This window comes from Ictalurus punctatus, chromosome 24, assembly GCF_001660625.3.
Source record: "Ictalurus punctatus breed USDA103 chromosome 24, Coco_2.0, whole genome shotgun sequence".
NCBI lineage: Eukaryota > Metazoa > Chordata > Actinopteri > Siluriformes > Ictaluridae > Ictalurus > Ictalurus punctatus.
Genome location: NC_030439.2, coordinates 10,496,746 through 10,508,933, shown reverse-complemented (window position 1 = coordinate 10,508,933; position 12,188 = coordinate 10,496,746). Strand labels below are relative to the sequence as shown.

The window sequence follows — 12,188 nt, the reverse complement described above, 5'->3', positions numbered from 1 at the left end:
AAGGGTCAGCAACATCTACAAATCCTTTAGTCATTTAGTCAGTCTGATCAAACGCAAATTGTGTGACCACAAGCCCTACAAAAAGCACTTATATAATCAAGGTCAAAACAATCATTTTGCATTAAAATGGGGTTTACATAGTATGCATGGATTTTTTAGTGAGACAAACACGTGTACATCATGGACACTTTCCCATCTGTGTGATGCCCCCAGAGGAAACCCACACAAACATGGGGAGAACATGCAAACCTCTGAAAAAGTATACTATAATATATATATTAGTATATATTACTATTATATATAATATAATAATATAAAATAATATAAATGTATAATCCCATCCATCCATCCATGCATTTTCTGTACCGCTTATCCTTACTGGGTCACGGGGAACCTGGAGCCTATCCAAGGGGGCATGTGGCACAAGGCGGGGGACACCCTGGATGGAGTGCCAATCCATCACAGGGCACAATCACACACATTCACACACCCAATAATATAAATAATATAAATATGCATGTTCATGTATTCATCCTTTTGTAGTAATCTGTGAAAGATATATTGCTACTGTATATCCTTGAGAGTGTTGTTGAACACTTTTTCATCACAATCAAAGCTGTTCTTTGGTCATCCCCTACTGTGTTCTTTCATAATTTACCAGGTTGTTTGCATTCTTGCTTCAGCCTACCAAACATAAGTTAATGTTGCACTCAATTGTAGCTGGTTGTGGAAATCAACTGTCCTTTAATAGCATCCTCTAAACAGATGTACTGTGTATGTAAGAGCTAGAGCTCCTACCAAGCACAACCGGTATGCGTGTACATATAATTAATGGTGACAGTTTGCAAATTAACATGCCAGTGATTCATGTCAAACCCAGTGTTACTGATTACAGATTCAAGACAACCTAATTTGTGTCAGTGTCTGATTACATGCAGTCCCGTCCGAAAGTATTGGAACAGCAAGGCCAATTCTATTGTTTTCGCTATACATTGAAGACATTTGGATTTTGAGATCAAAAGATGAATAGGCTTTCATTTCCTGATATTTACATCGAGATGTGTTAAAAACTTAAAATATGGCACATTTGGTGGCAGACCACGCAATTTTTAGGTGAGCAAAAGTATAGGAACAGGTACTCTTAAAGTAAATTAAAGTAAATAACACTTAATATTTGTTTACATATTGCTTGCTTGCAGTAACTGCATCGGTGACCCACGGACATCACCAAACTGGTGAAATGCTGCTCAACTGTTTTAAGGTCTGGTGATTGACTTGGCCAGTCTAAAACTTTCCACATTTTCCCCCTGATGAAGTCCTTTGTTGTGTTGGCAGTGTGTTTTGGGTCATTGAAAACAGTAGAATTGGCCTTGTTGATCCAATACTTTCAGAGGGGACTGTATAAACTGGCCTGTATAGAGATTCAGTTACAGTTACTACTTGGGTATTTCAGGGTTGGACTGTATTTCGACATCAGAGTAATACACTCATGTTGTTTCATGATTAGAGAATTCTAGAGCACATGGAACATCTACAGACTGGCAGATAAGACAGACGTAAAAACATGATTAATACCACATTTAATCAGCACATTTCATCTTTCCACAATCACACATACTCTTAGCACATTACTGAGTTCAAATCATTTGTGCTTGTTGTCCACTGGGTTGGTCACCACTGCCCAAGTCTGACTCTGCTTCCCCACTGACTTCTCTCCTATGGCCAGAGAACTGCGCCAGAGATTTGGCTGAAGCATTTTGGTTCCTCCAAAAGAAAGATCTGGACAAGTCGGCACGGAATGATGGTGTAAAGAAACCATATATGACTGGATCGCAGCATGTGTTGAGGTTTCCAAAAACAAAGAAGACATGATGAACATAATCAGGGATTACTTGCAGCATCTGTGGCTGGAACCAGTACCAGATTCCAAGGAGGTAATACGGTGTCCAGCAAATGACAAAAGAGGCAACAATAATAATGGTCATTTTTAAGGTCTTCATGCGGGCTTTGGGGATCATATCCGTTCCACTGCGTCTCAGACAAGGCTCTCCTGCTGGAGAGACATATGCAGTTATGTTAGTACACCTTAGGGCATGTCAATTACATGACCATATCAGGAGAGTCACTCACCTTTGTCCTTGCTTCTATGCATCTGGCGGTTGATTTCAACCAGGATACGTGTATAGCACAAGCTCATGACAAGCAGAGGAAACACATACAGTGTGACAAAGTGGAACATGTTATATGCCGTCTCCTGCCAGTGGTGCTGGAAGCTTCCATGTGTAGCACACTGGACAAAGTCAACTCCCTTGGCCTTAATTGCCCGGAAAATGAACAACTGTCAGAGACATAAATGAGAAATTATTACTAAATAGAGTTGAATAGAAACATTGTGTTAAAATACCACTCCATGTTTACTTCTACCACTTATTACTGTGCATATTAAGCAAAAAATGAACCCTGGCAGACATCTGGAGCATCTTTTAACGCACTTATCATGGGACAAGCCAGGTTTACTGTCATTACATAATTCCTAGAGTCAAACATACAGTCATATGCTATCAAACAACAGATGGAGCTACTACAGCATTGCTGCTGCATATAGTGTTTATTCACCGAAGAAAACCTCTTGAATTACACATAAGCTGCACATTTTTATTAGCTAGCAAAGACAGTCAAAATGAGCAAATCTTTCAGTTCAATTTAAAACTAACAAACTAAATTTGACTAATATTAACTAAACCAGCAAAATTTCCCAGGCACATGCACGTGAGCTATAGCAAAATACCTATAACAAGTTAGCTAAGGATAATGTTGTAGTAGCAAGCTAAGGGACAAACTCTCATCTATGGCTCAATACATCCATTCATCCTTTATACTAGGGATGTAAACAAATATGAATACATTATTCAGAATGAACAGATAATGTGTTTAAACAGGCATAGATAGGTGGTGTGAGTATACGGTCAGATAAGACAAGACAAGAAAAGACAAGAAAAGATAAGACCAAGTTCATTTACATGTATTTACACTGTTCATTCATTCATCCTTAGTAACTGCCTGGTCAGGATTGTAGTTGTTTAAATTAGGCTACTAGCTTTTTTATATTTTGGGAAACAAATAAATTAGTTAGAAAATATCACCAACATGCACAAGCAAAATTAATAACTGCATGACTGAAAAAATCAGTTCTAGTCAACTCAAGGATGTAGCTATGGCTGAGCAACTGCCAGAGCCAGAATTCACACAGTGTTTGTTTTTCCTGTGTTTCCTGGGGCATAGTGTCACAGGATCAGCTGACTGAGATACATCATCTCTCTACTTTGTCTACTTTGTAAATAATGCAGTGTTATCACTAGCTTGGTAGCTCGTGTTAGTTAGTGTCGTCAAAATTTAGCTAGAGTTAATGACACATAAATAGAGCCAGATTTGAAAAACACAGGTTTCAAACACAGACTTGAAAAACAGGCACTAATTCCTGAGAATGTGCAAGCACATAGGCTGGCAGGCAGTTACAACAGGGTAAAGCAAAGATAATGGTATGATTAACTGTCAAATTAAAAGCTGCATCATGCCTGGCCTGCTCTGGCAGCTTGGCAAAAAGCCCTTAAAGCAAGCAGCAACTGAAAATTGGGTGCATTACAGGCTCAATAGATCATCACCAGGGAAGCATCTGGCGATGTTTGTGGATCGCAGACTTCAGACTTTCATTGCCTGAAAAGGATTTTCAATTAACCACCTAACATGATAATTTTATTATGTTCATTTGTTCAGTCAACTCCAGTCCTCTGAAATGAATGAATTATAAAAATTTTGAATAAACTAACAATATAGTGCAACTTCTAGAATAAATACCAACCTGAACTTTTCATTTACAATAAAAACATCTGGCATATGATTTTTATCATTCTGTCTGTGTGATTAAATTAGAAAAAGTCACATGTACAGACACACATCTTTGTTAGGAGTAACTATATAGAGACCTGCTTCATCATCTGTTGGGAGTTTATGTGCTAGAATCAATGGGATATTCAAGACCTTTCTGAAAAGGACCTAATGGTTTGAAGCTAATGGTTTGTCTTTGCTCTTTACAATGTTGTTGCTGAAAAAAGTCATGGCAGATTTTTGTCAGAAATAACATTGTAAAGAGCAAAGACGTAGATCATGGACTTCTGAGTCTGCACTGCCAGGACAAAGAACAGAAAATGACTTTATTCATTCATTTATTCACTTTCAGTGAGAACTTTATCCTGGTCAGGGTCACGGCAGATGCAGAACACTGGACGGAAGATGGAAATACATCCTCAACGGGATGCCAATCCATCATTGGACACCATGCACACACACGCACACACACACACACACACACATACACACATTCATTCATTCACACATAAGGGGCAATTTAACATAGCCAATTCAGCTAAAATTACTCTAAATTTTCTTCACAAAAAAATTATTCTATAAAATACTGTAAATTATATAAAGCAGTATTTAATACTGTAATACTAAATAATATTAATACTATAACATTTATTCATTTACAAAAAATAAAAGGACCTGAGATGCATTTAAGCATTTAGTATGCTATGACAGGAAATTTGATTACATAAATTAAAACATTTTGTGTTGTATTAGCATGATTTTTCCTAGTTTTATTACAACTGCAGTTCAATTCATGACAACTGTTTTAAGATATTATGCTTTATTCAGTTCAAATATAGGTCCCATTAAATTTAAGTGGTGAATTATATAGGTTTATAACTATGAAATATTAACTATACTAACTTTGACAGTAGTGGCAGCAATCTCCACCACCATCAAGGTATTAAAAAAAATATTAATAATTTCTTAAGCTGGGACCACTTTGAGATCCATGGCCATAATTTCAGTACTCTTCAAACACATTGAGCTTCAATCATATTGGCCAGTCTTCTGTCTCAGTCTGTCAGTCTTGATTGATCCTCTTAAATTCATATTACCAATAGGCACACTTGTACAGGTACACTTGTACACTAACAACATAACTTTCCTTATGGAATAATGTATAGTATTTACTGAATATACATACTTTATTTCGAATAACTGAATAATAAGGCATGTTTAAGTCAATGGTTCTTAAAGTGTGGCCTATTAAGGCTGGGAGGGCTCTGTGAAGTGTGAAGCAAATCCAGTCTATGATTTATTTATTTTTTGTTACAGTAGTGGAAATCACAGTCCATTATTATAAAAGTTATTATATTTTTAATTAGTCATTTTATATATATATATATATATATATATATATATATATATATATATATATATATATATCATCTAAGCTCAAAAACAAGTCAGTCTATAAATAATGTCAGCTTTGACCTAATGTGTTCAGTCAGTGAAAAACTCAGTAATAAAGGTATTGCACACATTTGAATAATGAGCCTAATATTTGATGATTGGGTTATGTTCATAAAATGAATCTATACTAAGGGGGAACAATTTATAATGTCTTGATTTCAGATTTCAATTCAGACACAGGCATGTAAAGCAAAGCTGCACTGACCTGTGGGGAAGCAAGGAGTAGGCTGAGTATCCATGCAGTCAACAGCATCCTCCTATTCCTGCGTCCTGCGTCCAGTGTGTCCAGTGGGTGCAAGATGGCGTGGTGTCGGTCCAGGCTCACCACCACTAGGATGAACGCAGCCGAGTGCATGGCAAACAGCTTCAGGAAGCACATGAGCTTACACATGGCATCCCCAGCATACCACTGCACCGTCACATTCCACACTGCATCCAGTGGCATCACCACAAAAGTCATGACGAGGTCTGCCGAGGCCAGGCTTGCGATGAGTGGGCGCAAGTGTGAGGCCAAGCGCCTGCCTCGACCCCGCGTCACACTGAGCAGCACAGACAGGTTACTGGCCGCTGCAAATACAAAGAGTACCAGGGTGGCCACAACACGGAACCGAGCAGCTGTGGTGAAGGTCGGGGTCTCCCAGTCAGGCAGGGGTGGTGGAACAGAGACATTCCACACAGAAGAGTTGTCCAAGACATTTGTGGGGCTGGAAAGCAGTGTTGTGTTTCCTGTCATGCTGGAAATAAATTAAAAATAACAAGACAAACCTGTCCATCAGTTTTAACTCCTGGATGAACTATGTAGTGATGTATATTTTCCTCCTCAAAACAGCAAACTGTATAGTCAATGTTACAGATTTTACAAGTTAATAGGTCGGTATGTTGAATGATACCGAAAGAAAACTATGCTGTGAGAACATTATTATTTGATGGCAGTGCAACACAATATGGAAATTTATTCATAGCTACCTTTATGTGAATCATACTTCATATATGTGGGCCAGACTTCTTTCTTTCTGCCTTTTGTCCATTCTACTCCATTGCTGTGTGTCTATGAAATATTATTTGGGCATCTGTGGAATGTTTGCACTGCTCTATGATTAAATACAGTCACCAGGTAAGATGTTAGACCACTAGAACAACTTCAGTGATCCTTAACATAGATTTTAAAAGTCTCTGGAACTGTACTGGAGGATTGAATGCCATTCATCCAATAGATATTATCAAAATGTGTGTTTTGATGATAATGATGGAGAGCGCTACCTAACATGTCAATGCAAAATCTCTCAAAGGTGTTCAACTGGGTTGAGATGGGGTGACTGTGATGGTCATAACATATGAGATACAACATTTTTATACTCATCAAACCATTCGGTGAACCCTCATGTCCTGTGGATGGGAGATTCGTCCTGGTAGAGACCACTCGCATTAGGATATAAATGTTTCATCATGCGATAAAAGTGATAAGTCAGAGGAACTTTGTACTGATTGTAGTGCTGTGTTTTTTAACAGGACAAATGGATCTATAACATGTCAGATAAATTCCATCAAAAGCATAAGAGAGCCACTGTTTTTTTTCCTTTAATTTGGATGACATCTGAATTTGTCATTGAGTGTGTGACTACAGTGTGTATATATATATATATATATATATATATATATATATATAGCCTCTAGGTCTCTTTAGTGTCCTTAATTATTATAACTTTGATCTTAATTGCCTAACACCCGTAAATTGTTAGTGACTTAAGGACTGTTCCACAGGTGCATATGCAATAGTATGGTTAATTGAACAAGCATGAAAAACATCGTTTAACCCTCTCCAATAAAGACCTCCTGGAAAAGGGATGTTTCTTTACATATATACACATATATTAGAGATGCACCGATGTATTGTACATCTACGTATAGGCCGATAAAGGCTATTTATTTTTTATTATACTTTAAAAACAGTTTATTATACTTTAAAAACGGTTATCGGAATAGGCTAAGAAACGTATGTATATTTCCTAGAGGGCAATTGTAAATGATCTTTCCTGGAATATTCCCATATAAGGTTTAGTTGTGGATAAAAGAACTTGCTATGTTTTTTTTTTTATGTATAATACTAGTTGCCAGTAGTGTATGTTTTCATTTTGACATGTCCTTTTGTACCCCCTAGTCACTGTCTAAGATTAAACAACATCCTGGGGACTCTTAACAGCTATTATTAACATTGCTAAAGCTCTGACTCTCAAAATTTAATTTCCTCCATTCAAGAATAGATGACTTAATAGTTCCACAGTGGCCTTTTTTTCCTGCAGCATCATAAACAGTGGGTGTTATACATTATTGTACATCTACATATAATGGCATTGCTAAGGCTGTCCACCTTATTTTGGGCTAATAGTTAATAGTTCCATAAATAGTTAATAGTTCCACACATATCACTTATGAGCTACATGAGCTGTGCTGCAGTCCAAACACATCACTGTATATGAGGATTAAAAAGTAATGCACACACCATGAAGATTTTGTTTGGATGGTATTCCAGCACTTTCCACAACTGTTTCCATTTTCCTTCTTATCATACATCTTGGCTTGATGATCAGTGTGAAATCTCAATGAGGATTTTCAGTCAGTTAGTGCATTCATACAACCCCAATTCCAAAAAAGTTGAAACACTATGTAAAATGTAAATAACTGTCAATAAAAACAGAATCCATTTTTTTTGCAAATTTCTTTTTAGTAACACTTACATTTCCAGCCTTTTGTTGCCCCGTCCCAAATTTTTTTGAGACATGTTACAGCCATGAAATTCAAAATTACCTTATTTTTTTTCTTAAAATGGTACATTTCCTCAGTTTGAACATTTGATATGTTTTCTATGTTCTATTGTAAATAACATATGGGTTTATGAGATTTGCAAATCATTGCATTCTGTTTTTATTTACATTTATATACATTTTACAGTGTCCCAACTATTTTGGTATTGGGGTTGTAAATAACCTCCAAGACCAAATGGGCATACAAAGCATACCAGATGGTAATGGAGACTGAATTTTACCGATTGTTGCTGGGTTTTATTTTTGGCTAACAAATCAGTACTTGTGCAGGTGTATGCTCTGAGATTTGAAGCTCAGGCATGCCAGCAGTGAATATTCAGCCTTTCCCAGGCTGATTTGACAAGGTGACAATTCAACAGCTCCAGACACAATATTCAGTTTGAGCTGTTGCCATCTCATTGCCAAGCCATATTATCTGAATAACTGTCTGAGCCTCTAAAGGGACAGGAAAAAGGCACTCTCAATATACATGGTTGTGTGTGGGTGTGTGCCAGCTTGGTGAAAGTGACTGGTGCTCAGAGGAACATCACTAATGAGCACCAAGTATATTTGCATCAGCAATATTGATATTCCCTCCTTCTCATGTGTGACCTCTGGACGTATTCTATTTTTGGGATATAATAAGTTCCTCCTATCTATTGTCCTTTCAAAAAACTTTTGTTGGTGCTATAGACACATACACATTGGTCCCTATAAACACACACACACACACACACCAATCAGCCATGACATTAAAACCACTTGCCTAATATTGTGTAGGTCCCCCTTGTGCCGCCAAAACAGCTGACTCATCAAGGCATGGACTCCACAAGACCTCTGAAGGTGTGCTGCGGTATCTGGCACCAAGACGTTAGTAGCAGATCCTTCAAGTCCCATAAATTGTGAAATGGGGCCTCCATGGATCAGACTTGTTTGTCCAGCACATCCCACAGATGCTTGATTGGATTGAGATCTGGGGAATTTGGAGGCCAAGTCAACACTCTTTGTCATGTTTCAAACCAATTTTTGCTGTGTGGCAGGACATTATCCTGCTGAAAGAGGCCATTAGGGGAATACTGTTGCCATGAAGGGGTTCTAACACATCAACTTTGAGAACTGACTGTTCACTTGCTGCCTAATATATCCTACCCCTTGACCGGGGCCACTGTAACAAGACAATCAATGGTATTTAATTCACCTGTCAGTGGTTTTAATGTTATGGCTGATCAATATATATATATATATATACACACACACACACACATATATACATATACATACACATATATATTATATATATATATATATATATATATTATGTGTGTGTGTGTGTGTGTGTGTGTGTGTGTGTGTGTGTGTGTGTGTGAATCCATTTTTTCCACAGAGCTGTCGAATGCTCAATTCTGATTGTCTCAGAGACTACTTCCAGCTGCAAGAGTTATATTAATGTACTTGTTCTAATACATTATTGGTTCTGCAGTAACAGCTTACACAGAAACGTAAATGGTGGATGCTCCAAATACATGTTTTTTAAGTGTGTATTGATATGGTGAAGTTGATTGACATGGTGTCAGGAGATGTTTAGTATTTTGGGAAGGAGACTGCAATATCAGCACTTTGTAACAGTCAGGAGGTAAAACTGTAATTTTAGGCTTTCCGGCATGGGAAAGTCTTATTATAGTGGGCTTTGTTGCTTTTGTTTTTTTATCTTATTCAGTCCAAGTGAGACCAAAAAGATAGGCTAATGAAGGAGCAACTCTTTATTGTTGCTATAACTAAAGTTTTGCAGATGTTCAACAGCATTTACATAATATAAACCAATAAAAACATACTATAAATGAATAAACGTATGATCAATCTCTCTGCTGTTAACTATTTTCCTATAAAAGCAAGCCTCTCATATTTTATTCCTTAAATATCTAGCAAACAACAACCTCTTACTGCCATCTCATATGTTACTTGCTGCTCAAATCCCTTTTGATAAAGCTGATTTTCTTGTAATTTTCTGCAAAGGGTCGTATAATTTATTTTTTCATCTGTTTACAACAAGCCTAACAGCCAGAACATTTCTCTTTTAAAATATGCAGGAACGTATCTAATACAGATTGCAACAGCTCTGGATCATCAAAAGGATGGTTTCCTGTAAGAGAGTGTTTTAAATCTTAAGTTAACTTATAATACTTTTTAGCCATTCTTGGAGGCTTTGGAACATACAAGACATCTGTGCAGATTTCTGCTGACATTTAGGGAAAACTGGAGCAGCTAATACATATCATTGGGGAGCACTTTGGCAGCCAAAGCAGCAGATGTTATGTAGGATGCCACAAATCATGAACATTTATCATGTCTTCCTCATCCTTTTTAAAAATGACATACTGTACTACATACAGTACAAAGGATACTCATTATCACTAATTTCACTTGGATTTTAACCTTACTTGCCATTTAACTATATAACATGTTTATTTAAAATTTTTATACCCAATGTATAATACCAACTCTATCCATGTTAAAGATTAGTATATCTGTGATTAATAAAAATAATAAAATACACACTCAATCCTTTCTTGTTAGTTTACCAGGAATTTAGACCTCAAGAATATAGCACAAGCAAACTCTCAGAAAAATAATCTGTATCATTCTTTGTCTTTGGGGTGGTTCCTTCAAACATATACCTTTTGTACATTTAATATGCATCTTTTACCTAGAAATGTGCATGTAGTGTAGCTTTAAACGTTTACTCTAAAAGGTACCTTCATTAATTTTTAAAGGTATACTATAAGATATCCATGCCTGAAGGTGAAAGATACACGTTAAAGGTGTAAAGGATAATGGTACCACCTCAGCAAGGTACAATTTAGTACCCTTTTCTTGTGGGAGTGTACAGGTAATCAAAGTTCTGAACATAAAACTGATATTTAAAATTTTATGTAATAAAATATATATAAAATCTTGACAATCCAGTTTATAAAATAACCACTGCTAATCTGACGATGGGTGGCGGATTTATCTGAGTTTCCTCTTTTCAGGAAAACAAAAAGGTATTAAAATGAAGCTTTAAGGCACAGATCTTATTGTGAGAAGCATTATTAATTTACATAATTAGACATGAATGTGATAGTTTTTACATTTACATGTACATTGAAAATAGAGTACAGGTCATTAACTGTCAGACTAATTCAATTAGCATAAGAAAATCTACAGTCTGATTAAAGGAAATCTATAGATGCTGGTTATTTCATTGGAATATCAAAACTTGAGCCACACCAACAGTTATGCATCTTAATAATACTTTATAGCCTGACTGTTATAGTGGAAAGCACAGAAGTGTTCTGTAAAATCCTGAAACATACCTGAGGGTGGCTGATGCTAGAGATTAATCCGCAGGATGCCCACTTTCCCCAAGATGCTGTTACTCGATATGAAGTATCCAGAGGAAATCTCGGTTAATCGACTAGGAAGAAGTGGGTCACATGTTTTTAACAAGTCCTGGAAATCCCCTTCAGAAAAGCCCATGTTCTGTACACTGCTGTGTTGATGTTATCGCTTCATCAGCTCTGGGTGTGTGATGAGCAGGTGGGCTGTGTGTGTGTGTGTGTGTGTGTGTGTCAGTGTGTCAGTGTGTGTGTGTCTGTGTGTCTGCGCGCATCAGTATGTGTGTGTGTCAGTGTGTGTGCGTCAGTGTGTGTGTGCTTTCAGCTTCTCAGCCTGGAATCGACATCCACATGGAAAGCAAGCCATTCATACTACACCATGGCCAACATATTGTGCAGTGGGCAGTATAGGTTCTAGTGGTGCAGTATGAAGCGAGGGAAAAAACGCTTCCCTGCTCATAGACACAAGCCACGTCCACTACCGCATACTGACTTGCTAAATGGTGTGTACTAGACATGGCGTGCTACTCTGACATAGCTTACTACTCAGGACGATAGCGTGCAGCCTTTTAGTAGCGTCTCAACCACTTAGGGGAAAACGGGGTGAGTTGTAGCTGTTTGTGAAAGGAAACCCCCGATAATATTTATGAAAGGTGTGCTGTACTGTGGGATG

General features: G+C 37.3%; 1 protein-coding gene across 1 annotated transcript; it reads right to left on the bottom strand.

Moving 5' to 3' along the window:
* Nucleotides 1-334: 334 nt before the first annotated feature.
* On the bottom strand, nt 335-12,176 carry gnrhr1 (gonadotropin releasing hormone receptor 1). The gene is made up of 4 exons (XM_017454021.3): nt 11,495-12,176; nt 5,546-6,074; nt 2,131-2,338; nt 335-2,053 (listed from the first exon to the last, which is right to left on the bottom strand). The coding sequence occupies exons 2-4, from the start codon at nt 6,071-6,073 to the stop codon at nt 1,638-1,640; spliced, it is 1,152 nt and encodes a 383-aa protein (XP_017309510.1). The 5' UTR covers nt 6,074; nt 11,495-12,176; the 3' UTR covers nt 335-1,637.
* Nucleotides 12,177-12,188: the final 12 nt, after the last annotated feature.

What these genes read in the sequence shown, in the direction of transcription:
- gnrhr1 (XM_017454021.3), bottom strand. Translation starts at nt 6,073, where the DNA reads ATGACAGGAAACACAACACTGCTTTCCAGCCCCACAAATGTCTTGGAC. An exon ending in TACTCCTTGCTTCCCCACAG is followed by an intron (nt 2,339 to 5,545) that starts GTCAGTGCAGCT and finishes TGTCTCTGACAG; the next exon opens with TTGTTCATTTTCCGGGCAAT. An exon ending in GCATAGAAGCAAGGACAAAG is followed by an intron (nt 2,054 to 2,130) that starts GTGAGTGACTCT and finishes ATGTCTCTCCAG; the next exon opens with CAGGAGAGCCTTGTCTGAGA.